Source organism: Rhipicephalus microplus, chromosome X, assembly GCF_043290135.1.
Source record: "Rhipicephalus microplus isolate Deutch F79 chromosome X, USDA_Rmic, whole genome shotgun sequence".
NCBI lineage: Eukaryota > Metazoa > Arthropoda > Arachnida > Ixodida > Ixodidae > Rhipicephalus > Rhipicephalus microplus.
This window is the reverse complement of record NC_134710.1, coordinates 41,816,006-41,843,391: the sequence shown is the minus strand read 5'-3', so window position 1 is coordinate 41,843,391 and position 27,386 is coordinate 41,816,006. Positions and strand designations below refer to the sequence as shown.

The 27,386-nt window shown below is 44.5% G+C and overlaps 1 protein-coding gene across 3 annotated transcripts in view; it reads left to right on the top strand.

Moving 5' to 3' along the window:
* The window catches only part of LOC119175858 (lateral signaling target protein 2 homolog), a 72,742-nt gene that overhangs the window by 39,938 nt on the left and 5,418 nt on the right, over positions 1–27,386 (top strand). For 2 of the 3 annotated variants that reach the window (XM_037426867.2, XM_075876299.1), the window contains exons 2-11: positions 9,053–9,199; positions 9,263–9,394; positions 9,460–9,609; positions 17,304–17,356; positions 17,424–17,513; positions 21,971–22,060; positions 22,123–22,224; positions 25,274–25,969; positions 26,059–26,219; positions 26,908–27,029. In XM_037426867.2, coding sequence (XP_037282764.2) covers positions 9,053–9,199; positions 9,263–9,394; positions 9,460–9,609; positions 17,304–17,356; positions 17,424–17,513; positions 21,971–22,060; positions 22,123–22,224; positions 25,274–25,969; positions 26,059–26,219; positions 26,908–27,029 — 1,743 coding nt within the window. Of the gene's footprint in view, positions 1–9,035; positions 9,200–9,262; positions 9,395–9,459; positions 9,610–17,303; positions 17,357–17,423; positions 17,514–21,970; positions 22,061–22,122; positions 22,225–25,273; positions 25,970–26,058; positions 26,220–26,907; positions 27,030–27,386 lie in introns of all 3 variants that reach the window. The other variant, XM_075876300.1, reaches the window with a different exon arrangement.

The window sequence follows — 27,386 nt, the reverse complement described above, 5'->3', positions numbered from 1 at the left end:
TTCATTTTGGAATTGTGCGATATTTCGGTAGTCTTTGTCTGTCACTGCGCTGCGCTCGCGTTCAACAACTGCTGTGAAAAACAACAACAAAAAGTCGAGGAAAGTTTCGCTCTAAACGTTTCACAGCCGCACGATCCACTTGGGAGACGACGCGCCCGAAAGCGAAACCCGCTTTCTGTAAAGCAGATGCACGTGCCGAGGCTCTAATATCGGGTGCAGGTGTTGCGCGACCCGCAAGGTCGTGGCGCGTTCAACAACGGCCTTGGCGCGCTATATCGTGGCGGCGGGACACGTGGAAGAAACCGTGACCGGCTCGGCCCCGTTGCGTCACAGCTCCCTCCTCTGTGGTGGCACTCGACGTCCTTTTATCCGGATCGAATCGGAGCGCGCCGCAAACTGCATTGGTCGGATGCAGGCAGCCAAGGTTTCGGGAGTCGCAATCGGGGCATGGCTACTTTCGACTAGTCCCGCTCAACTTGTTCGCGGCACGCGCGCCTTTACAGACGTCCATGGTACAACCCCACCACCTTGCCTGTCCCCACGTTGGCACGCACTGCATCGCTTTTGCGATTCAGCCCCCCCCCCCCCCCCCACTGGTGCGGGTGTCACACGTGCTGGTCAACTCGCTATAATAATGGCGGTCATCACCATGCAACCCCCACGTCACCCCCCAGCAGGGCCAGCCTTAGGGTTCCTTCATAGCTGAAAAAAAAAAGAGAGAGAAACTAGATTTCTCTTGCAAATAAAGAAAAATATTGTGTGGCTGTTGACACGTGCCCCTAGCGTTTCGTTTCGTTGGTTTTGTTTTTTAACGCGATAGTTTCAAAAAGCTCGTTTCGCAGACATTTCGGTGTTACTGGTTGCAGCGAAAAATTACATTGACCGTGGCCCAAAAATCGAGGAAGAGCTGGTGAGGATCCAGGCTGTTCGCGTGGGAATCTGGCGCTCTACCACCGCAGCCACGCGTGTGCTCAGAAATATACAGTGAAAGTTACATTCGTGATTTACAAACACCCGCGTCCTGTATACAGGCTTCGCAATGCATGTAATATCGCACTAATATTGCGTGGTGAAAGCGTATACCATTGGGCGTCGGAACATGTGATTATCATGACGGCATCGTGGTCTAAAGCAGGCCACCCATTATCAAAGGCACGCGTCTTACTGCCGATAGTCATAGCGCGAGAACAAAACGACGACAGAGAGACAAGAAGGACACGACATGTCTCTGTGTCGTCGTTTTGTTCTCGCGCTCTAACTATCGTCATGCCATACCAACTAGCCCAAGCTGCCACACGTCTTACTGCCCTTCAGACCAATTGTGAAGGGTGCGTAGTAAAGCTCGAAAACATTTCACGCGCATAATTGCTCGTGCTTTTAAAGCGTGCTACCCCCCCCCCCCCCCCATTAGGCAGAATGCAGTCATATCTGAAAGCTCCCACTTTTTTATTTCTGGTTCTTCATTTGTAGCCGGTCGCTACGCCTCCCGCACAGGCACTGCTCGGCTCGCGCGAGCATTTACAACCACAAAAGCCGGCCACGGTTCGCGTGGAGTTATGCGCGGTTTGTATGCAGCTTTGCACGCTCTGTGCGCAATGCACGATAGTTGCATTGATTGTTTACAGTTTCTGGCAGATCGCTGTGTGCGTAGGCAAAGCGCGTAAGAAAAAACACAAACAGGGGATACCATCTCTATTGCTTGATTGTAAAACCGACGTGGAGAATCGCACGCTTAAAAAAAAAAAATTGTGCCTTTCGAACATTTGGTGCCAGACATGCGTTTCGAAATGTTGACGAACGCTAGAAAAGAAACGCAATGTTGATGCCGCCCGAAAACGGCGTGCAGTTTACAATAAAACGCTGCTCATATCCCAGGGGTCGGCATCCTTTTGAGGCGGAAGGTGCGCGAAGAAAACACGGCGATTCATGAAACGGAAGAAGGGGGTTAAATGACGCAGTAACTGTTGCTCGGGTGTAAGTCAAGTTGGAGAGGGGGCCTTTGCTGACACACACGCACACATACACAAAGTTGATTAGCAATAATCGTTGTGTGTGTGTGTGTGTGTGTGTGTGTGTAGTTATCAGTAAATAAAGTAATGATAATGTATATTCAGCAGAATCGACAAATTACCCTCAATAACCTTAAGACATTTTCTGGCTAATTGTGAAGATCGACAATGCCAAGAGCGATCTTATTTCCTTACCCCATTTGCAAGCGCGTAAAGACGGGGGGGGGGGTTCAACCCTCTCCCCGATTTTTTTTTTCAATTTTGCTTGCGTATATATACACGCGCACATACAAACGCCCGCACAAACATACTTTAAGTATGGTTAAACCCATTCCCCCCACCCTCCGCTCACGCCCTCCAAAAAAAAAAAATCCGGCAACGCTCAAAACGGGAGGGTTTAGTGCCGGGGACCGTCGGTTGCAAACACCCAAAGGATATTTAGCGCGGCCGTCAGCTCCGCTGGTCATGCACCTTCACCGAGTGGAATGGCCGTTCATGCACACGCCTAGTGGTCCTTCTGCTTGGAGGCGCGCGCAAGAACCAGGAAGAATCTCGGTCGGTATCGGAAGCCTTTTTACCGACTAAATTCGCTTCAAAGTTTGCCATTCGTCCAAGAGCGGGTAGTGGGGTGAACGAGCAGTAATCAACCGTTGTATCGAGTGTGGTACACAGGACATATCTCTGGTATTGAAGTGATCAAAATTGGGAAGTTTGTGCTAGGTTTACTCTAGCATTGTGATACACGTCTGTAACGAAATTCGTTAGCCTGTTGGGGCTGCCAAGGCACGGAGTTAAGGGGGCACCGTGCTCTCCCTCACGCACATGAGTGACTTTAACCACCGTAAATAAACTAGGCCCTCGTTGTTTTTTTTTTTCTATTTGGCTTGTGACCTATACTCGCGCTGCTGCCCCTCGGTCTCCTTGAAAGGGCGGGTTGGATACTTTGGAGACTGACAAAACCGCCGTGTTCCCGATATGCGGCGTGCGCGTAGTGGAGCGGCGCCTCGGTGTTGGCCTGTCGCAACTGGGGCGGCTGTTTGCCGATGCTAGACCGGTTGGCCCGCTTCTTCGCAGAGTTCCACTGACCTGGCGCCGCAAGGTCGCACGGCTCCACTCGTCACGCGCCCGTTTCGCGGCACTGTTCCCCGAAAATAAGCGGATGCTTCGTCGTAATCGCGACAGCAGCCGGCCTTCCGGGTCACGTCCTTCTATACTGCCGCCGCGACACACGTTTGCCCGTTGTTTTCTGCGCGAGCACGTCAGCTTACTTTGCTCTCTCGAGAGTACGCCCACCGACCGAAACGGGGTGCGAAGAGGGCTAAAGAACATTCGACGAACTCTTGTAAGTGCGTAGACGCGCCTCGTCACGTTTGCGCCCGAGCGGAAGGTCACGTGGGCAACCGATCGCGGCCGTATTTCCGGTGTGCTCGAGGAGGCCTTAGATTCGCGCCGAAATTTGCGAAACCCTCCACTATGGCGATCATATCGTAGTTTTATTGAGTGCCTATATACAATATACATTCGATGTCGGCTATCTTCAACGTGGTTACCTCGCGGTAAAGCAGTAGTGCAATATACTGAGGGGAAATGGTCGACTCCCCTTTATGTTTTTCGTGTGTGGGTGGTGTAATACTCCAAAACGTGAGAATTTCCTTGAGAAAGGGGGAGTGGGTTGTATCATTTAAACCACGCCCCCCTGGCTGCACTAATGTTGGCACATAACTACGGTCGTGGACCCGATTCGCGCATATGATGGCTGCGTTGAATTGCAATAATTCTTGCATAAAATGTTTATCTGGGGGGGGGGGGTATTAATGAACTTTGTATGGTTGATGCTTAAGGAGTGTGCGATAACAGTGCACGTTTAAGAACACCACATCGTCAAAATTTTCTGAGCCGTCTACTTCAGCATCCCTCACAACCTTGCGGTGGTTTTGGGACGTAAAGCCCCAACAATTATTAACCCTACATGGTCAACGTAATTTTTCTTATTGCTGTCATTGAGACATGTCATTGAGACATAATTAAACTCTACTGAATCCTTTTTGTCGCCTCTTTTACATAGCACTGCAGAGCATTGGCGAGGTCTCGCATAGTAGCAGCCAGACAGTACTTAAATCTCATTGGTGCCCGTTCCCTACAACTTCTCACATTGTATGGGTTTTTGGTTTACTGGAGGTAACTGACCACGCATGTTGTCCAGCGGAATAGCTCAACGCTTGCTTTACAAATACTTAATTCCGACTCTACAGATCCACATAGGTACTATAGGACTATAGGCTTTGCAGCTCCTTTTCCGCTCATAGTGAAACGGTAACCTTGCCAAATTTCGCCCTTTATTTATGATTCCGATAGCAATTATATTTTTGCCGTCGCCGCAGTCATTGACGTATATGTATATGTATGTATGTATATACGGGAAAGGATGCGCTAGCCTCCTCTTTGCGAAGCGAACATCGCCTTTCCGGCCGAGCTCGTCTGTGCGCGCGCTTATCTTGGCTTATCTCGCCATCGGATAAAAAGGAGGGGGGGGGGGGGGGGGCTTATGGCTGCCGCGCTATCCCGGCAACCATAAAGGAAGGAAACAACTTCGGAGAGGCCCTGACGTCACTTCTTGTGAAGCCGGAAGTCGGCCATATTGACTGGGCAAATTCTCCTCTCTTGTTTACATCCGAATGTAAAGCAGAAGGCACGACTCTCTCTCTGGCTCTCGGAAAGCACGTGGGCTGCGCAGCGCGCGTGTCGTGACAATCCGAAACCTACGGAACGGGGCTCAACACTCTGGGCCAGCGTGACACCTTCGGCGAAATCATTTCGTCCGAGTATTAACAGCGGAGTTGCAGCTCGCCGACAACGAAGCAAGCACAAGACAACGCGCGCTAGATGCACTGACAACGGGAAGTGTTTTCGCGTCACTAATTCACGCACTGTACAGACAACGCGATCAGTAGTGCGCCTTTTTTCTACTGATGTATTCCGCCACGTGGCCGACGCGGCACCCTGCCACTGTGCCCGTGTTCTGTGGAAACTCACCGACGTCAGCATTCTGAGAACGTGGTGACTTTGAGCACAGTGCAAGTGACACTTGAACGCGGTTGCTCTAACATTGAGATTACAATGCTGGGGGCAGTATAACAGACGGAATAGAAAAGGTGTTTTAATACGTACATGCAAGTTGTTACTGTACACATACTGAACACAAAATTACGTATGTGCACATAGTCCTCATTGCGTCTTGCTGGACTCAACAGTTTCGTCCGTTGTCACAAGCAGGAGCACTGCCCAACTGTCACTGACCTGCAAGTCGTCGTTTCGCTTCGTCATGGTGCCCAACGCAATTTTTCTGAACACTTCAAATGCTTCATCCGCGTCATCCGCCGCATGACACATCGATTAATATGCGCTCGTTCTACGCACTTATTGAGGCCCCATGGCAGACAAAAGGCTTTGTAAACGTTGCTAGAAGTACGGTAACTGTCAGGAGAACACTGCGTGACCAATAACGCGGTGTCATTTCCTCCACACTTTTCACGTAGCGCGCCGGCTGGGCATGCCCTCTCCTATCTTTCCTTTCTCTGTGCCGGCAACGATCAGCGCGCACCTTGTGCCCCCAGGGACGGGAGCTTTTTGGGGCTGGGCCCCCAACATGAAAAAACAATGCCAGAAGTCTACCAGAAGCGGCCGTGTTCCCTTACACCAGCATTTTGTAGAATTACCTGAGATCGGATCTAAATGAGTTGACTGCCAGCCTCACTTCGTGTATAAACGCCGTGACTACGCATGAACCTTGTTGTAGTGATCTACTGTGGCCACGCCGCAGGAAACTTGGTTACTTAGCAAGCGCATGTTTACTACAATCAATATTGCTCATAAAAATTCCAGCTTTTAGTAAAACATTCGAGTATATTGCTATCACATTCGTTGCTTCGCCCTTTTGGAGAAACTGACTTTTTTAATTCATTTATTTGTTAGACTTTTAAAGAAAGATACTGGTGTACCTATTTTTCCATTTTCTTTTAACCCATTAAAGCCCAGTATACCTTAGAAAGTACACTTCCTTATTCAGGAATAAAAAAATACACAACACAATATTCTGATATTGCAGTTTAGAATTTTGGATGCCACCGTTTTTTTTTTCCGATTATCTGAGACTCGCGAGGCTGCAACAGATGCCGTTGTGAATGCATGAAAGAGCCCATTGATGTTTTCATTGTTTCTTCTGACCTTAACCTAACATAAACAATTAGGAGGAGAAGGGGAGTGATGACAGCATTCATGGATACTCTCTCCCAACAATAAAAAGAACATGGACCGAAACGAATGTGAGGAATATAGTTTCTGTTTTGATCCAGGAAACAAATATTGCTTCGTAAAAGGCAAAGGCATAGTTGCTATGTTGCCGAAGTACAGCATAGTAGTTTCTATGAACCAGGTAGCCACTCGCTGGAGGAAAAAACAAACACATGGTGCCATCGCCAACCCTTTTAAGAAGCTATAACAACGGCATAGATGGGGCTGAGCTTTACAATGATGCTGTGAATTAACTACAGCCATTTCATTCCTGAAAAAGAGTGGTTCCAGTCCCTATTTACCCAGATGATAAAAGTGCCACCGACAACACATACAGACTATGCTACTTCACTATAGGTCTACACAATCGGCACACAAAAAAAAGGTGTTAAGTATGTTCCAACTAGCCCAATTTGCTACTGCACTGTAGGTTTCAGCAAAACCTCTACGCGCTGACTTGTCCTTCAGTCGCACAATGGCAAGACACCCACATGGAGTTGTTATATCCAACAGAATTATCAAGAGATTTCTAGCATTTCCTGAGCTTGCTATTACACTCTATTCATACCAACATTTTCACAAAAAGCTCGGGAAATAATTCTTGTTTGCCGCAATACATTACTTAAATGGTGTTTCAAGAAGCGTGACGTTATGCATTCCACAAAGTGCTGGTGCTTCAATAAGCTTTATGGGCCAAGATAATTTTCGTATTTGTTTGGCAAGGGCCTAGCATTTTTGCATCGTAGGAGCTTTCTTATGGCTATGTTGAGGGCCCAGCGTACATTTTAAACACGTTTTACGTTTTAAATGCGTTTTAAATGCATTTTAAAATTTGCACATGTTGTGTATTGAATTTATATGTGCGTAATCTCAATAAAGTCCAGCCAGCACTTCTTTCGTGGGCCTTGCACTGGGATTGATTAGTACTCCAACTAGGCCAGCAAACTACTTTTAGTACTGGTGTACTAGCTAGTAGTGATGGAAAGCAACCTGCTTTTATAAATCCCCGAATTGAAGGCCCAATTATCATTGCCATTTTTTTTTTTTAGGCAGCATTTCTTGCGCCGCGCGGCGCAGCAGCCAGCCCCACACAAAAGTGGCTCCTGTGCCGTACAGAAGTGACGTCACTTCAAAAATTTTTATGTAAAGTTATTTAAATGTATAAATTATCCATGTATAATGTGCTAAACCTACAAATATTTTACTAAGAAGGTGTTTCGCAAGTCAGTCAATCTATATTTGGTAATTAAGCACATATTACAAAAATTTTAAATGCGGAGGGCGCCATGGGTGCTGCGGCTGCAAAAGGTAAACAGTGCGAGATGGTAGCTGCCTGCGATGTGTGTTGTTGGTGAAAACTCCAACAAAATCGTGGCCATGGTCTAGGCCGCCCTCAAGGAGCACCGGAGACCCTGTGTCGTCGTCGCTGCTTCATGTGATTGCTGGATGCCTAGTTGAACCTGGAGGTTTTTGCCTAGACCATTGCGGTGGCACGTCAGTATTTTGAAGCGGCCTGCCAGTTACCACGTCGGGTGATGGTACACTAAGCGACATAAAAAAGTTTCCTGAGACTATGTTCCAGTGCGCCTTTTTGTCCTCAAAACTTTCCTGAAATCAGCATTCCTGACACGTGTGCCGGAGAAACCAATGCAGCCAGCTGCATTTGAGTTTTTCGTGTCCTTTTGTGTCTCGCCGATTAAGAGCAATAATTTGTAAAACACTTTATCATGATAAATATAGCCAATTCTGTGAGAGTCATCAACCATCCAATATTAAAGTGCCTGTGGACAGGAAGACCACTAGCAGCAAGTCAGGCTGACGGGAGGCCGATGAGGATGCGAAATTGTTAAAACAATGCATGCGCGAACAAAAAAAAGAAAAAGTAAAAAAGACTGCAATAAGGCTCAAATCACAACAATGCATGCGCGAACAAAAAAAAGAAAAAGTAAAAAAGACTGCAATAAGGCTCAAACCACCGACCTCACCAGTTCTTATCGTGCCACCGACCTCACCAGTTCTAACCGCGGCGCACGAGCCACCCCCACACAGAAATGGCTGCGCTGCACAGAAGCGACGTCATGCACTTTTCCGGTTAGGCGCTTTGTTTGAATAGTCTGAGTGTTTAGCGGTACATCTAGGCGTAAAGATAGAAGCAGTACAAGTTACGTCCAAACGTAAAAGTAAAAAAAAAAATGTTAGGTGCAGCGTGACAGCAATACAAAACTGTCTTGTTCATCATTCCGAACCGATTAGCTGCTGTGGCATAGTAGGTTAACTTTTACTGGTTCTATCTTTAGGTCTAGATGTACCGCTAAACACTCCGACTATTCAAACAAAGTGCCTAACCGGAAAAGTGCACGACGTCACTTCCGTGCGGCGCAGCCATTTCTGTGTGGGGGTGGCTCGTGCGCAGCGGAGCAATCTCTGCCTTTTTTTAATACAGTATTTCATTCTTACCAGCAGTTGCAGCTTAGCAAGTAAAGTTTCAACTGCTATAGCTTGAGTGTGTCACTATGAAAGGAAATTGGGGAGGATTCCGTACCATGTTCAATCTCTTGATGGTCCGACTCCATATATACATAATTGTTTTGTGTAGCGGTCTTATACGAGAGTTTTTTATGCTAATACTTCATTCACTACTGCATTGCTTTTTGTACAAAACTGACTATTGTTGCATGCCTTTTTGTGTGTGTGTGAAGAAATAGCTTAATTATGTTACATAATTATGTTACATAGTCTATCTTTACCTGCAGAAGGAGGATAATTCAGCCCTTGCACAGTTCTACTGGGCCGATCAAGAGCTCAATCTTGTGGCTACCGAGTTGGACAGCTTTGACGGCCGAAAGGACCCAGAGCGATGTTCTGCATTGATCAACCAGCTTCGTGTCTGTCAGGATAGGGTAAGCCACGATTTTGTCTGTCTATTTATGTGAAGCTACACGGATTTTCGCCACCATGTGCAGGTGCTAGGGATTTGCCATGACATCATGGATGAAGCCATCCCCAATGCTCGAGCGAATCGAGACTTCCGTGCAAAGTTTCCCGATGATGTGCTGCAGGAAAACATGTCTGGCCTGCTTTGGTTTGGTGCTGAGGTAGGATAACCTGTAAGGATTATGATTTGCTTTGGGTGCAAGCATTTTTCTTTTCTGAATTGCAGTGTCTTGCTGCGGGCTCAAATATTATGAACAGAGAGCAGGAGAGCTCTCAGATGAGGCCATTGGCGAGGGCTCTTACAAGGTCTTTGGACAATGTTCGCTGCCTTTTACGGGAACAGTGCCTTCGAAACCTGCATGAATACCCAGAAAAGGCAAGTTCTATTTCCTACAGGGAAAGTTGTGTTCTGAAGTTTTAGCTGTTATACTGTTACTTTTTGTGGGGTTCTGGATGCAGTGTAGTTCCTATGTTCACATTTGCATATCTGATCTCAGTATCTGCCTGGCTGCTGGTTAGCAGAGCAGTCAGTAGTAAGTAGCTCATGCACCTGATCGATTCTTTCTGGCACATGGTGCCTGGTGGTGCCCACAGCAGCCAAAAAGCTCTTGCATAAGCTTGAATCAGTCTTTCAATGCTTTTCTGGTCACTAAACTCCTCTGCAACAGCATGGGGAGAGCTTGCTATGTTGCCAGAGCAGGTGATGCGCTAGGAGCACTCGGGGAGCATTGAGGAGCACTTTGCTGCACAAGGGGAGCTAGGGGCCCGAGAAGTCCAGCAGAATAGGCGTTCAGTTTTTTCTCGTTTTTCTGAATTCAAGTGACTAACAGTTATGAGAATTGTATGCTAGGACACGGTTGGTGTGTGTGAATGACCATGCCCAAGACATGCTTCGTACAGGGTTTTCGCTCCAACCACAGATTACGAGTGAAGAGTTGTCTTTTAGTTTGCCTTGGAACGGTGATGGGATAGATTAATAGGAACATGCAATACCGTGAGGGAAAGTTGTTGTATTTACCTATAAACACGTTAGTGTGCGGGAAAGATATCATTCGGATTGCCGACTTAATAGTGAATGAAGCTGTTTATTCCATATCTTGGTAGTCTTTGTAGGTCCTTGCTAGTTTATTAAGCCTTTCAGATTCTTTTCTTATTTGCAGTTATCGAAAAAAGTTTTTTTTTTGTTTTCATTGACTTAATGTCAATAAATCTGTTTTTTTTTTTTGTTATTTACATCAGACTTCTCTGTTTTTGTTTTTCCAATAGCTTGTTGCCTTCATTCACTGGTCTTCAACAGTTTTTTTTTTTTCGCTAGATAAAGTGTTATTCATAGCTTTCCGTTTCCTGATGTAATTTCCAGTATCTTTATTTCTTTCAATCGTGTCATTCTTGCTTTGTTTGCTGTAAATTAGTGTCTTGTCTGAGTGATGTTCTTAGGCATATAAATTGAAATAAGCATATATATACACAAGTATAGACTCGATGGGCGTTAGTGCTTCCTCAGCTTAACACATTTCTGAGCATTTTACCCATGTTGCATTTTTCACGTTCTGAAATATATCAAAAGTACTACTGCTTTTCAACACATTTGCCTATTATTTTCACTAGATTAAAAAAATACGGCTTCGTTTCATTTAATCAAGTCTACCCTGGGAGCAATCGTCAAGAAATGCATTGCACCACATGGTGCAAATGCAGTCCATCTAAGCAGTCAGAGTGATGCGCTTTGGGATTTGTGAAAGCGCCATTATACTCAAGTGCCCTTACGACGCTGCATGTAAAGTGCAACAAACTTTTGTTCATGCAGTATTATCCACGTAACATGTATTTGTCAAAGTTACACGCTGGAAATGTACAGAACGTGGTTGAAAGCTCGGACAGGCTAGACTAGATAGGGACCCTAGAGATCAGTGTATTGACGCTGCACGCAGGCGGTACCTTGCAAAAGTTTCGTCCTTCCAAGTTTCAAGTGTTGTCAAATATGTATGTTAGACAGAGTGAAGTTAGCTTTCATGAACTGCTAACACAGCAATGTAGGGCTTTTTTTTTTTAATGTGGCCATGCGTCATGGCATAGGTGGTCTGATTGTAAATAGTGTGATCGGCTCTGGCTCAACTCTCTCTCGCTGTGAGGCTTCATTTTGGGAGCAGGTGTGTTTATAAGGCTTGTGCCAAGTAAGAAGTCCGAGTAAATATCGTGTGCCTGGATAAATACTTTTGTGCTTCACTGCCTGCAGTAAGGAACTGCACTAAAACAATGTGTGCAGGGAATATTGCTGCGTCTAACACAACTGGATTCATCACAGCCTTGATATCTTTAAAAAAAATATACGAAAGTAAGTTTTTCACATGCATATGTGACGGCCCTTATTACGTGAGTGGTAGTTGAGTGGTAGTTGAATCATTGAGTGAGTGGTATGAGTGGTAGTTGAATCATTGAAGTTTGGTGTCAGGTACACAATTGCCTCAAACCACTGCAGCATTCAGCGGAAAGAAGCAAGCGCAACGGATGCCCCCTTGTTGACCACGATTGTATCAGAGGCGAAGGCAACCAAACGAAAGACCTTTATTCCAGTAATGCTCGCGCATATAAAGGGGCACCATGGCTGATACGCATGCGCAGTTGCACATGACACGCTCGATACACCTTCCTTTCTTTAGGGCAAGTTATACTGCATAGAAACTGAATACACTTGCTGAAAATTATCGTCGTAGTACAGCCGACGCGGCTGATGTGTTAGACGTGCTGATCGCCTAGGAGCCGGCGCCGCCGTTGTCGTGCTGGACGTGCCGACTGTCCCCGGTGGCAGCGTATGAGCCGGACCAGCTGAGCACTGTGGCGAAAGCTCATTTTTCTCGGCTGCGTCCTCGTTGTCTGAGTCATTGCTTTCAGTTGTGCCAAGCACGAAAGGCTCACGCGTCCTGAGCAGATGCTGTCTATTGCGCCGCAGCAGCTGGTTGTCTTCTGTGACTACTTGGTAGGACTGCGGTGCTAGCTTGCCAACGACCTGGGCCCTTCGGATCCACTGTTTGCCTCTACCCGGACTACCTCTCCTTTCTTTAGCGGCGGCCAAGTTCTCCGCGCGTCGGGTGGGTTGCGCTTGAATACTAGGGAGCAGGGTTCTTGCGTGACGTCTGGGAGGGGAGTGCGAAGTCTTCTTCCCTGCAGGAGTTCTCCTGAAGACCGACCATCTTCAAGAGGAGCGGTGCGATAGGCCAGAAGACCCAGCCAGATGTCGTCTCGGGTTTCCGACGTCTTCTTCACTATTCTTTTCACAATTTGCACCCCTTTCTCAGCAAGTCCATTGGAGCAGGGAAATCCGGGACTCGATGTTATATGGTTGAAATCGTACCTGGATGCGAAAAAGAAGTCATGAGAAGAAAACTGTGGCCCATTGTCAGTGCACACCTCTACTGGTATCCCATATCTTGCGAAAATAGCGCTAAGTTTGGAAATGACTGTCCTTGCCGTAGTGCTTCTGGGAAATTCGTCAGGGCATCAAAGACGCACAAATAAGAATTTCCCCCGTACTGGAAAAGGTCCACGCCCACCTGGTACCACGCGTGAGGCGGCGTTGGTCTCGAAATGATCGGTTCGCTCGGGCACCCTTGCTTTACTCTTGTTCAGGTTTAAATGCGCTTCGTGAATGCGTTTAAGCATTTGCGGCCGCATGTGTCTCTGGTTTGCTACTTTACATCCCTTCAGTAGCGCTCCCTGCACTTCAGACAATTCTGAAGCCAACTGTTTCACCGGGCCTTCAAGGCTATCGCCTCCTTGTTCTTCGACGTAACGACTAACGGCTTGCAGTTCTTGATTTTTTGTAGTCTCTACCACCAAGCGGTTGAGGGTTTTAGTGCTTACCAAATCCAGCATAACAGCGACTGCGTGAACTTAGTCTTCTGTCGAGCCTGCGTATTTCTCGTTGCTTGGTCGTAACGATCTGGACAGCATGTCGGCAAGGACCAGCTGCTTCCCTGGCATGAATCGGAGTTTATAATCGTATGTCAGCAAACGAAGGAAGAATTGTTGAAGTCGCGGTGGCATATCTCCGATACCCTTGGATGCGATGGCTACAAGAGGCCGGTGATCTGTTTTGATAATTTCGCGGTCATACACAAAGTGGCGAAATTTTTCGCATGCAAAGGTGATGGCCAGGGTTTCTTTTTCTATTTGTGAATACATTTGTTCGGCGTGTGTCATAACACCTCAAGCGTAGGCTATCAGTCGCCAGTAATCACCATACTGCTGAAGAAGAGCTGCACCCAGTCCACTTTTTGACGCATCTGCTGTTATTTTAGTTGCCCTAGCTGGGTCAAAGATAACAAGAACTGACGCCTGACTGAGCATGTGACAAATCGCTTTCCACTCGCTAGCGTGGTTTTCAGTCCATTCAAACAACGTTTCTTTCCTGATTAGACTGCGCAGAAGCTTTGTGTTTTTGGCCAGGTTCGGAAGGTATTTTCCGAAATAGTTTCCGAAAAGGTCAGAGCTGTCTTTGCGGCTTCTGACCTCGGTTCCTTTCGAGATTCCGTTGCCGTAAGAAACAAGTTAAACTTTTTTGAAACGTCCCAGTTTTTTTAGATGTTGCCGGCTAGGAGCAGGGGATCCGGAGGCTTCACTAATTCCATCTCGTGGGCCCGCGTTGTGTAGACATGTCAGGTTCCGCTCCCATAAAAGCGAGCCACTTCTGACACCATGTGTCAGAGGCGAAGGCAACCAAACGAAAGACCTTTATTCCGGTAATGCTCGCGCATATAAAGGGGCACCATGGCTGATACGCATGCACAGTTGAGGTTGCACATGACACGCTCGATACAACGATGACCCCAGCAGTGGCTTCTGTACCTGTATGAAACTATAGTCGAAGTTTTATGACCATAAAAGCATTGAAAAACTCTGCTTGAATGGAAGTGCTTATTGACATAAATGGAGAGGTAAAAAAACTAGTCTTAGTGGGGAGTGAACCCAGAACAAAAATAATATCGAAGAAATATCATTGACATCTGCGTAACTGGGGATCTTGTAAATAGTAATAAACAACTGCCTGTGTACTGTGTAGGACAGTGTAGCAATGAATTGCTGAAACATGTCACCAGACACTCCAGTAGCATTTTGTTCACTAAAAAAGTGACAATGCAACATGGGACATTGTTTTTTAATGATAATAAACATGGTAAGACTAGCCCAATAATAAATTGAAACAAATGTGTGGGTGCACTATGTATCTCACAAAGTAAGCCATTCTTATTGAATGACTGGAAGTTAGTGAACTCGGGTTGTGCTCCATTCATTTATTTTATGGAACTGCTGCTCCCATACCACATACACTGCAGCTATCCTGCAGAATAAATAATATAGATCAGTCCACATGTCCGTGTTGTTTTGCCTCCCTTAGGGCACATATCTGATATCAAGAAATGTTCAATAATTTCAAACAGCAAGTTCATGCATCATCAGTGTTGTATCGGTTGCCAAAACAAGGAAAAAACTAAATACGTTGCTCATTACACCAACAAAAAGGAACGCGTTACCGCCCTACGTTACCAACAAAAAAATGTAACGCATTACCATTACAGTTACCAAAAAAAAAAAAAAGTAACGGACGTTACCTCTGCCGTTACTCAGAAATAATACATATCAATCCTTTTGTTTTTGCTGCAGGAACTCTCAGTAATAATATTTTAAAGCTCACACTTACTTTTCACACAAAACATTTAGGCCAAACGACAGTTTTACCCAAACTGTTACTTAAGCTAGAATTGCTTGTAAAAATACACTGAGCCTTAGCAATGTCATAGAGCTCATGGTTAGTTGCCTATATAGTTGCATGCGATGGCTTCGAACTCCAGCACATGGTGAAGCTATTTGTCTCAACGTCACGTCATGCACAATGCGAGATTCAATCATAAACGCCTTAACTTGAATTCCCACAAACTAGCCCAGTTATCTGTTCTCGTAAAAATAAATGCTCTCCGCTGAGGACGCATCACTGGACCTTTAACAAATTTACGTCAATTATTTCAGCGTGCTTCTCCTGGCGAAATAAATGCGATAAACGTGTAGTAGTAAAGAATTGTTTTAATGGCCTCGTCACCTGGGAATATATTTGTGTATAAATATTGCTCACTTTAAACGGTTTACTTACCGCAAAAATTGTGAGCGTTTATGTGGAGTTGTTCAAGATCAGCCTCACTCGGGAGCTTTTTAATTAGAAACATTAACGAGAACGCAGTCTGCCATTGCTGCACGGGCTAAGTTGAGCATGCGAACAAATTACATACTCATCATGCGGTCGGCAAGAAGATTGGGCATACCATCGGGAACTTTCGTGGTACAAGACAGATTGGGGCGCAAAAGCGCTTCATCAGCTTTCTACGCTTCCGCAGCAGAAAAAGGTCTACGAGACCTTTTTTATGAAGAGAAGGATCACTTCCTTTCTGGATTGTTAGGCGGAGGTACAAAAGCTGGCTTTTGTCTCTGTGCCGGTACAGAAGTGTGGTGCTGTCGTGTACAAGGTGGCAGCTACAGTAATCACAGTGAATAGCCAGAAAGCCGTCGATGTTGTTCCAAACATTATTGTCGTGCTCTCGAAGACAGTCATTGAGACACCTGCTTGTCTGGACAATGTGGCAGGCTCCACACGACAAAGGGACTCTGTAGACTACCCCCCCCCCACACACACACACATTCCAGAAACCGATTAGATGCCTTACCTGGCATCCAACTTCGCGTCTCGTGACTGGACTGCTTCTCTATGAGAGCGAGGCTAACTTGCGTAGGGACGAAAAAACCACATCGACACCAACGTGCTGGCTGATCTTTTTCAACCTGTGTGCAGAAAGTTGATCCTTTAAGAAATGACCGCGACTTTTTCGCGATTGCTCATGCTTTCCTGTACGTTGTATGTGCCCCTGAGCTCTGTAGATGCTTTCGGCCACAGCAACAAGTAATGTCTCAGGATAGCCAGCCTTTCGAAGACGAGCCACAGCTCCTTATGTCCACACAGAAAATCTGTGCCGTCTAAAAATACCTCCCCCCCCCCCCCCACCCCTTCCAAATTCCTCAAACTAAATTCCATCCACACTGGTAGGCGACAACGGTCTGACGCTGCAACAAAGGAATTCGTCGGGGCGAGTTCTGGGAATGTGGCATCTTCGGAATGAAAAAGTATCGAGTAACATGGCACCTTACGTTACCGAAAAATGTTAACGCAAGTACGTTGCCCGTTACAGTTCCGGAATTGTAGTGAGTACGTTACTAAGTTACTAAAAAAAGTATTGCGTTAATAGTAATGACGTTACTTGTAACAGGTTACCGCCAACACTGTGCATCCATACATTGAAATATTATATATATATATTATAACATATATCTTTGACTGTTAATTTTTTGTCAAACTTTTGATCAAATAATGGCTTCCTCTAGTATGTAAAGACACTCAATATGAAGTGTTTATCAGCAAACGTTGACAATATTTTTTAATGCACATTACAATCATTTTAATTGCATTAAAATGCTCGATATCTCACGATCCTCATGATTCAGACCCATTGCTAGCATGATTGAAACTGACATCGCTTTGTTGGAAGCATAAAAGTTTTAGTGAGGTTGTACGACAATCGAGTGATGTACAGAACCACAGCACTGGACAGGCCTTGAGAGTAGTCGCGAACCTACATGTGCTCATTTTTCCTCAGAATTACGTAGAACTAGCCAAGCTTCCTGGCATTTCACAAATCGTTTTGCATTCTCGCAAACATGCAAAGACAATATCCAGTATAATATATGCCACGGTGGTCTATTGGTTATGGTACTAGACTGCTGGTCATGGGCTCAAATCCCAGCCACGACAGTCGTAATTTTGGAGGAGAAAATGCTTGAGGCCCTAGAACGCAGAAACATCCTCCATATTATGCTTGTGGCATTTTACGATGCCCACTTTCTTGGTTAATTTGCATTTCGCATTTGTAGGTTCAGCCCTGGGAATGTTAGCTGACATATACTGCTTAACATATCAAGTGTGCCACAGCTAATTATCTGATCATAACTGCTCTTTTCTTTCTCTTTTAGCTGAAAGAATCATTGAAGACATTCGACAGGCTCTTTGCTGAGTTTGAATTGAGGTAAAATTATTTCAACAATTTTATAAAAGTGATTCAGTGCAATATTTACTTTATTTTTTCATTGCAGTTATGTGAGTGCTATGGTACCTGTGAAATCTGCCAAGGAATACCACTTGCAGCAAGAAGTTGTGGTATTGTTTTCAGAAACATTGCAAAGGTTGGTTTTTTGCATGTAAATTGCTGCATGATTGTAAAATAAGGAGAAACCTAAGATGTTTTCCTATAGACACTTTACATAAAAGGCCTCCCCAAGTGCCTTTAACTCAAACTACTCCAGTCCACCATGTTTAAGGTGGCTACCTACCACGACTGCTGGTGCCCGATGTTTCACTAGTATGGCAGCCAGCCCTCGCATTGTGAATTGTGCCAGAAATGTTTGCTAAAGATGTTTGGAAAGTACTGTGTTTAGTTGTCCCCAACGAGGCTACCACGAGAACGGAAAAGTATGTGCGACAGACCTTTGTAAACAAACGCATGTTTCGCATATACTACACCTGTGCGCAGTGCATGTGTCAGTGCCATTAAGATCGTGGAAACACTAAGCTATAAAGGCATGCCGTTAATTTGTACGCAAATTAAAATGCTTGTCAACATGATACATAACATCGGATCAACCATCACAAGTACATTGCAGTGGCTTCCATACTAGGCACTGGCCTAAATTCCGATATCTTCAGCTTTGTGAGAAATAGGGAAATACTACGTTGCTGGCAGTGCGGTTCAGGGCCACGAAGCATGCGGGATGAAACTTGCAGTCTGTTGTAGTCAGTGGAGTCAGGACACGGTCTAGCAAAGGCAGTAATTACTATAAATGCCTGTTTTCAAAATCATAACCGCTATTTAACCTCAAATTTTGGTTTCAAGTACCGCTGGAGTCCAGTATTCATGTTTCCCGGAGAAATTGAGCTTTTGGAACACTGTAGGGTGCAACCTATACTCCATCTCATAAGTTATCTTCAGTACTGTCAAGCCTATAAGGCTTTTTAGCCAATAGGAAGGTCGATTAGCCTCTACACGTGTATTCGCATCGCGTCGTCCGATCGGCATCTCTTCCCCGTCTCCTCGCTTGCGCAGGTAGCAGGTGCTTCTGTGCAGCAACAGGACGATGAAGGAATGCGAAACCGTGGAGTGTCATCAGGGAAAAGTAAAGTGTAGATTAAAAAAAAAACGATATCCATGCAGTTTTTGTTTTGTCGTTTACTTTTTAAATGGCGCTTCACTAGGTCACACAAGAATTTTTACTTAGACAGTGGAAGTTGTTCGGTGCCCAATGAAAAGCTTTGTATCACCAGAATTATTTAATTGCTTCATCACAAGCTTCAAAAGCATGATGTGAGGAGGTGAGCTTGAAACCTTCACCACTCACTCGATGTATACTTCACAAGCCCAATTTCTTGCCGTAGTTGGTATCGGAGCAACTCTGAGTTGGAGGATCACATAATGCGGACGCATCATGTCATGCGCGCATAAAGTACATTCAAATGACATGCCTATGCCAGGCTGTGCACAAAAGTGGTGTTCTGTCGTTTCGATGTTCTCTGTATTGTACTGCCGGTTTCTGTGGAATGGATTGTTTTATGCACGCACGTTTGGAGAGGCTGGCATGGATCACGTATCCTTACCACCATACACCGCGTCGCAACGCTGCAATTCCTCTGAAGGACGATGCACCAAAAACCCGCCAAGCGTTGTGAATTCTGGAACCGGCACGGTGTGAGAACGGTGAAAACACCAATGCAATTGAAATAGAGGCTGCTTAGTCTCTCATCTCGCTCGATGCAAAGTTAAAAAAAATACTGTATACATTCTGTCTGTGTGTTCTAATATTTCTGTCAATCTTCATACTTCTAATCAGGCAACAGATTGCACAAATTACACAGGTCGTTTTGAATAGTTCTCGCAGTCTGACGTACTACTTAGACGCACGCAAGACCCTTCCATCACCTCCATCATGTTGGGGAGCACACCCATGAAATAAAGGTCAAACATGATCTAAGAGTACTACGCAATAGAAAACACGGACGGGGAAAAACACAAGGACAAGCGGCCCAATCAGCAACTGGCCCAATCGCCCACTTTGTCAAGGTCAAGTGGTGTTCAGTCTGGCATTTCACCTCTAATTGGCGTGCATAGCACTGCAAATATTGACAAACGAGATCGTGAGCACCCAGTGCTTGCATTAATTACTCGTCGCTTCTCGAAATTCTGAAACGTGCTTAGGGGCCCTTTAAGGAAGAAAAATTGAGCCTGTGCGGTTAGACTGAGTTAGTACGAGGTGAAAAGATGCTTCTGGCCTATTGCACTCTGGCTATTTGCACCTGTGTAGCCCTTCTCAGCCATGCCGAAAAGAGAGAGACTCTGAAGCATGTTTATTCGATGGTGGCCACAACTCCCCATGCTGGACTAGAAATGGAGAGATCGTATTGTGCAAACCATGCGGAAAAAAAAAAACGCATGGCTATGTTGAACCATTATGCCTTTGTATCATCATAAACAGATGCATTTTTGTTTGCTTTTCTGTCGTAGACACATATCCCACACACATTTCTTCGAAAATTTGAATTTTGTCGAAGTTTTTTGTGCTTATATTTATAATTTTAGGAGCCTAAAACAGTGTTTTGCCTGCCTATTTTTGGTGCCTAAAACCCGGTTTTTTAGTGCCTATAAATCTGGCCTGTGCTGATTACGCTAACCACCACAGCAAGTATATACAGTGTCCTCTGGCGAACAAAAGGCTGCTGCTAACAATCAAGTTGTCGTGATGGTTCAGCGGATCTGGCTACTCACCATTTTACACACCAAGTGCACCGCGGTTGAAGCTATGCAAGGCCTTCAATCAGAGAGCACCTAGGTTCGGTCAGCAAAATGTATATATCCGCACGTCTGGTTACCCCTCTCCTGCAGTTAGTAATGCTCGTGCGAGAAGAGCATGCCCGTAAGGCGCTGCAGTCGGCTACTAATAAAGTACTGAAACAGCGAAGAGTCAAGTGCTGTGAAACGGCAGAGTAGAAACCACATTATGGAGTTCGTTTATTTCTAAGTACTATGACAAAAAATCATGTATTATTGGGCCTAAAAAAGGAACACAAAATCACAGTCGGGGCAGCAAACTATTTTTTGGTGCAGTCACATTTACTCCAAATCTTGCTAGCCTCTACAGCATATTGCGCCTGTTGTACGGAACACAGTGTGCGAAAGTGCTCGGCGCTGGCCGCCCGTGATTTCGCCTCATGAGTTCACCCCGTTTCGCAGGCCGGCCACAGTTGCGTTATTCAACAGTGATGCTGTTATAGTTGTGTGGATGTAACTTCCCGCCAGCAGCTTTTAGCTCTAACGAGCGGTATTTCTTGATCTATGCTACTGAACTCCAAGCTGCTGAATATCATCTGCCTCAGTAGTGCGGCAGCCATGTCATATTGTTCGCCCACTCAGTCGATGAGTCACTCATTACGACGCCAAACTTAATTCCACTACCTTTGCAAAGCAAGACACGAGTGCACAAAAATTTCGATGACTACGAAATACAATTGGCTGGCATCACGCATGAAAAAATTGCACGGGTGCACGCATGGATTCTCCCCTTGCCTTAACTTTTCCTGAAGTGATAGTCAATGTTTCATAGGGAAAGAGTGCGGAGGACCAGAAGAATAAAGGCTCAAACACAACCTCGGAAAGTACTAACTGGCGACTGAAGCTCATCGCGGTTGTGTGTGTACCTTTAATGTCCTGGTCTTTCACGCTATTTCCCTATTGTATGTTCAACCAACTAGCAGACAAGTTGATTCATAAATGTTTCACTCTTAGAATTTCACACAGACTCCGAAGCATGAGTGTAGTGTGCCAGCAAAATCATAGATTGCAGTCTACAGATTAGGCTGTTATACTGATAAAAATTTTCAATCCTCGCCAAGTTCAATCTGCCTATATTACAAAATAATGCACTCAACATATACAATCAGCAGAATTTTCAGCCTATTTTATGCCATATGCAGGATGAAGGCCTCTTGTAGACTATCTCCACTTCAGCCCTTGTGTGATCAGGTCACGGTTTCTGCCTGCAAAAAATTTTGCCACTCCATTATGCCTCTGCTGTCCTTACCTATGTTTATCATCTCTCGACATCTCTTCCATCACTCTTTCTCTCCTTCTCATTGATTGGACCTCTAGAATATCGGCTACCCCTGTGTGTTCTGTGATCTACTCTAGTCTCTTCTTGTCCCCTAGTGTTATAACTGTCATTTTTAATTTCTTCACACATTACATAGCTCTTAACCTTTTGTAGTGTAAAGCATGCCCTGTGAATCTTTTTGCAAGGTCAGAAATACTCGCTCTTCTTCTGGAACGTCACATGGGATGCTGCCAATTTAGACAAGCCCTCATGCGTACTTCGAAACCAAATTAAAATATTTTAAAGGCAACATTTGCCGCTGATAATTGGTCGGAAGAGCCTGTGTATACAGGACATTAAAACAAGGCAAAAATCTTCAGGTTTCGATTTTGGTGTCGGGGGGGGGGGGGGGGGGGGGGCTTTGTTGTGTGTGCTTGATTTGGCTTCAATGATACTGTCAGTATCTTTGAACTACTCCACTTTACAAAAGATGTTCTCGCTTTCAGAGCGATTGAGGTGAGGCTAGTTCCCCAGGAGATGGTGGAGACATATGATCCAGCACTTATGTTCACCATTCCAAGGCTGGCTATTGTTGCGTAAGTTACCCACAGGAAGTTCTGTTACTAAAAGAACTGACTGAAAAATGTTTATTTGCCAGTGGGCTGGTGCTTTTTCCTGATGGCCCTTTGAATGTTGACAAGGACTCTTCAAGCCTTTCAGAATTGTTTCGGCCATTCTACAGTCTTCTATGCAAAATCCGGTGAGTTGTCTACTTATTCTTCATTTTATATACATGTGCTGTCTCAAAATGTAAGCATTTTAATGATGCAGCAGTTAATGTAGTAACCAGAAATATTTTGTTCCTCCCGACCTGTCAGCTTCCCTATAGTTTTTATGTTGAATATCTGATACTGTAAAATAAATTTTGTCAGTTTGCTTTTCAGCGCTTATAGCAGAGGTGCCTAACTGTGGCCAGGGGCTTATCGCTTGTGCCCGCTGTGCTCGTGGCAATCTTTGTCCCCCCCCCCCCCCCCTTTTTTTTTCCTAATGAGCATGTGCGTTAGCTACACTGGCACAACTGGTCTAAAGGTTTGTTTTCAAGGCAAGGCAAGGCTCATGAGTCCTCCAATTTTTTAACTAATAGTAATATTGCAGAATAGTTGATAGGTGGGCTAGTTTGTACAGATCCATTATGACAACTTGGTAGCCTAAACTAATGGAACAAAGGACACAAACGAGTGCTTGTGTATGCCCTTTGTTTCGTTTGTTTGCACTACGAAGTGGTCATAATGGAAAATAAGTATGGCTAGGCTTGACTATACTCTCAAGTTTTGGTCAGTTGTCCATGGTACATACATTATGTGGTCTTTGCAGGAACATGTCACGTGACTAGCTGTTACAGAATTTTGTGATTTTAGTCATGTGACTAGTTACATTGTTTTTGGCAGGAACATGCTACACATTAGTTATTACATTATTCATTTTAGTGATGTGACCAGTTATGTGATGTTCGTTCACATGAGTAGTTATATGATGTTAGGTGATTTTTAGTGCCCCGCCGCGGTGGTCTAGTGGCTAAGGTACTCGGCTGCTGACCCGCACGTCGCGGGATCAAATCCCGGCTGTGGCTGCTGCATTTATGATGGAGGCGGAAATGTTGTAGGCTCGTGTGCTCAGATTTGGGCACACGTTAAAGAACCCCAGGTGGTCGAAATTTCCGGAGCCCTCCACTACGGCGTCTCTCATAATCATGTCATGGTTTCGGGACGTTAAACCCCACAAATCAATCGGGTGATTTTTAGTCTCGTGACGAGATGTCAAAGGAGCAACACGTCAGCATGGTAAAAAAACGCTACCAATTCATAGTCGAGGCTCCTAAGAAGACGCAGGCAAAACATTATAGCACAGCATATGGCTTAGAATTTGCAATTACTTTTCATAGTCGGCTAATTATTTCTCTTCATTCTTTCGACAAATGGTGCCAAATACGCAAATTACTGCACCATATACCCAAATTCACGTCAATTGGCTCGCATTGTGGGCTGCACAGTTAACGCACCCGTCACGGGAGTCCACCAAGTGCCCATGCGTGTGCTCGCAATCTGACTGAAGGTTAGCTGGGCATTCAAAGAAAAAAGTGCTGAAAGTCGTGACGCGTGTCACGTAACTTTTTCTCCTCGTGCCATCCCTCCTTGCTTAGCTTCCAGCACATTACGGCATGCGACAGGTCCCCAACTCCGCTCGCACCTGACAGATTCTAAACATTTCTGCAGCGGGCGATTCACGAGGCAATAAACTCCCCTAGTGCAGCCATTCAATGGGTACTTGCATGAGTGTTGCAGAACAGCTCTAAGTGATTTCAGTCACATGACTTTTTATTTGATGCTACGTGATCTTAGTTGCGCAACTAGTTACATAGTATTGCGTGAATTAAATCACATTACTAGTTACATAATTTTAGTCGCGTGACTAGATGTTACATGGTTTCAGTTACGGGAGTCGATGTTACATGATTTTTAGTCAAGTTACCAGTTGTTACGAAATATTGCTTTATTTTAGTCCTGTCACTAGTTGCTATGTAGTGATAAGCGATCTTTAGTCACGCTGCAGACTAACCCATCATAGTTATTGCATTCCACACCAAACAAATCGGTTCACTGGTTCTACTAGCGAAACAGAAGATAAAGAGGAGTAAGCGAGCGTGTGCCTCTTCAAAAGGGTTATTTTTGTTTGCTGTACCTGGTGCAATGAAAAGCTTAAACAGCGCTGCTGTTTGAAAAGAGAAAAATGAAAAATAAACACAAATAAGGAAGGCCACCCAGTTTCACTGTTCCTTTGAGCTTGGCACCTCTTACGCAGTGTTGTTTATTTTTTTTTGATGACCTACCTCATGGCCCTTTTAGATATTCACAAAAAAAAAGTAGCCGGTAAGTTCGCAAGTATGTTAATTTTGAATGAACTGCTAGACGATTCATTTTTATGGCTTTAATTTCCAAAGTGCAATGAAAAACACGGACATGTCGTTTACTTTTGTGCTTCAAGGCACATATGGTTAAAAAGAATGCTGCACTGTGTTTTTTTTTTCTTTTTGCAAGTTTAGTGGTGATATGATTTGGCTTTATAAAAGTTCATCTTTCTTTCAGATATCAACTATTCTAAAGGTAAACCTGAGTGGCAGCTATAAAAGCAACCCGACAAACAGTAGACTGTTCTGTTGGTTTACATTCACAATAAATGCCCCCAATGCTCGATTTTTGGTTTTTGTTAGTCTTTACCCTAAAAGGTGACCTGGTTTGTCAAGTTTCATAGAGAGGCACATTCACAATTTCTTAAAGGAACACTAAAAGAACTACCTCTTCATATTAGAAGATTACTCTTTCCCAATTGCATAATGTGCTTGCTTGTTGTTATGAGACGCTTAGCAAGCCCCTTTGAAATTCCCGCACTACATGCCGTGATGTCATAGACCTTGACGCCATCTGCTAGGTTCCACGTAGTTCTTGATCAGTAAAAATGAAGTACTTCGTCCTCTCAGATGTTTCAGAAAATATCGTTGAGCCAATGTCACCAAAAATAAGAAAAGTACACGAAATCTGTGACATCTTGCACAAATTTTGGCACAATATTTAAAAATAAAAGTGTCGCCATCAATAACTGCTTCATTAATAGTTCTGTGATGGTTAACTTAACATTATAGAGTTCTCAGTGTACTATTTACTCATCCAGACTGATTCACTGTCTCACTTTTGTGTTACTTGTATGTTTTGTGTCTTTATGTACAGCCTACAGCTTTTTTTTTTTTTTTTCAGGGAATTGCTGTGGACTTTGTCACGAGAAGAGCTGTGGCTTCTAGAAAAAACCTTATGCCAACTTGAAGAGCCTAAAGCGTGTGTCACATCAAAACAGTGGTCATTTGGTACAGATGAATATATAGGACTGGACTCTAGTGTGTGCGTCAAACATTTCTACAGCAATTACAATGGCTGTAAGCAGTTCATCAAAGACTTTTACAACCACAATTTTGGTGTAAACCCAGAGAGTGAGCCTATCCAACAGATGCAGAAACATATTCGTGAGCTTGGTTTAGAGACCAAAGAGTCCTGGACTCTAAAACGCGCCACTCCACTAACTCCGAAAGTTGTGGCGGCATTCCAGCGTCCATCTCAGAATGCCGCTTTTTCGCCACACATGCAGCAACCAAATGCTGTTGACAATGAAAGTACTGCAAATTATGACTCGGATGACAGTGTGGTCTCTGAAAGCTGGTGGCCTCTCTTCAGTGACCCCCTGCAGGCAGGGGCGTGCGCAGGTGCTTCCACAGAGCAACAGCAGCCAAGGCAGAGTCCATGCTTGCGCACATCCTCAAAAACATCAACCGTGTCTGATCGTGTGCCTTTAGTGCCACAAATCCGGCGGCTTCAGAATGAAGAGCGCTCTCTGCCATCACCATGCTCAAGTTGCAAAAGTTTGTCAAGTCTTTCAAGTGCTGAATGGGAGTGCATAAGGTATGCTTATCTATAAATTATATTATGAGGAACCTGATGACATTTTCTGCTTGTTTCTGCTTCTCACTTCATTTTGTATGCCCCCATAGTTACCAAAGTACAGACACCAGTTCCTACAACTCCGATTACCCCGATGATGAAGAAATAGCTCTGGCTCTACAGGCTTCTGAAATTGCCTTTCACAATGAGCTTCGTTGCCGGTTCAAGAGCACCGATGACCTCATTCATAGACTCTTTGTGGGCATTTCCGGTGAGTCACTTGATGCTATCGTTGTCATTAGTGCCCGATTTGTGCAAACTTTGATGGCTTCCCTCAGCTTAAGCTTGCATTATTGCTTTTTCAGGAATACTGAGTAGTATCATAGAATGGTACTACAGTTGGGACTGTTATACAAAACTATTATTTTCTGACTAATTAGACTTAATTAATTGGAATTCGTGTGTAGCAAAGAAAGAAACACAAGCCCGTAACATTCCAAATGTTTCATTCATTCAGGGCAATAGTATTTTTTTATTCCCTCACGCACCAAAATATATTTAATTACATTTGTGATATGCAAGTCATGAGGCTGCATGCCGATGAATATTTCATCTTAAGTAGAAGACAAGCCTAACAGTTAGAGGGGAAGTGAGCTAACAGGATTCAATGCATGTCCTACAGAAATTCTCCTCTGTAATTTCACTGGTTAGATTGGAGCAGTTTCTTCTTGCTCTGTAAATGTTTATGAATTTGATGCAAGACATGTCTGACGAGTTCAAAGCAGATCTCTTGTTCGGCAAATTCATCATGTAATGTATCAGCTAACAACCAAATGTGTTGTAGCTACAAAACTAAAAAACTTGCAAAAAAAAAACTTCTGATTGACTAATGGAATTTCTTGGATGTATAGAATACATATAAAGCAACCATGTGGTAATTTTGTTTCTTTTTATAAAAGGTGTGGCTGACCAGCTGCAGACGAACTTTGCTGGTGAGATGAGAAACATACTGAAGTGCGTTTTTGAAATGAACAGCTCATCCAAGCAAGAAGACTGCTCTTCCGTTTCCTTGGACACAGAGGTAGGCTTATGTTGGCGGTATGCATTAATGGACGTAGTGGTTAATATGTTTACAGAAGCAGTAAAGTTTATGTTCTTCCTTTCTTGAAAAGATACTTACATGGGGCTTTTTACAGACCTGGTTTACCATTACTCTTTCCCAAGTGTATTGTAGAGACTACTTTATTGTTTAGGGAATCAAGCATTTACTTATGTCACAGTAGTGCACCACACTCTTGTGCTACCGGTGAGGTACTATATTTGTGTAATTGATTACTGGTGATGAACATGGCCTCATATCTCTCACACAGCACATGTAATGTCATCAAAACTGTTTTTTGGGCGAGTTTGTTTGTTGTAGAGCAAGAGAATAACAGTG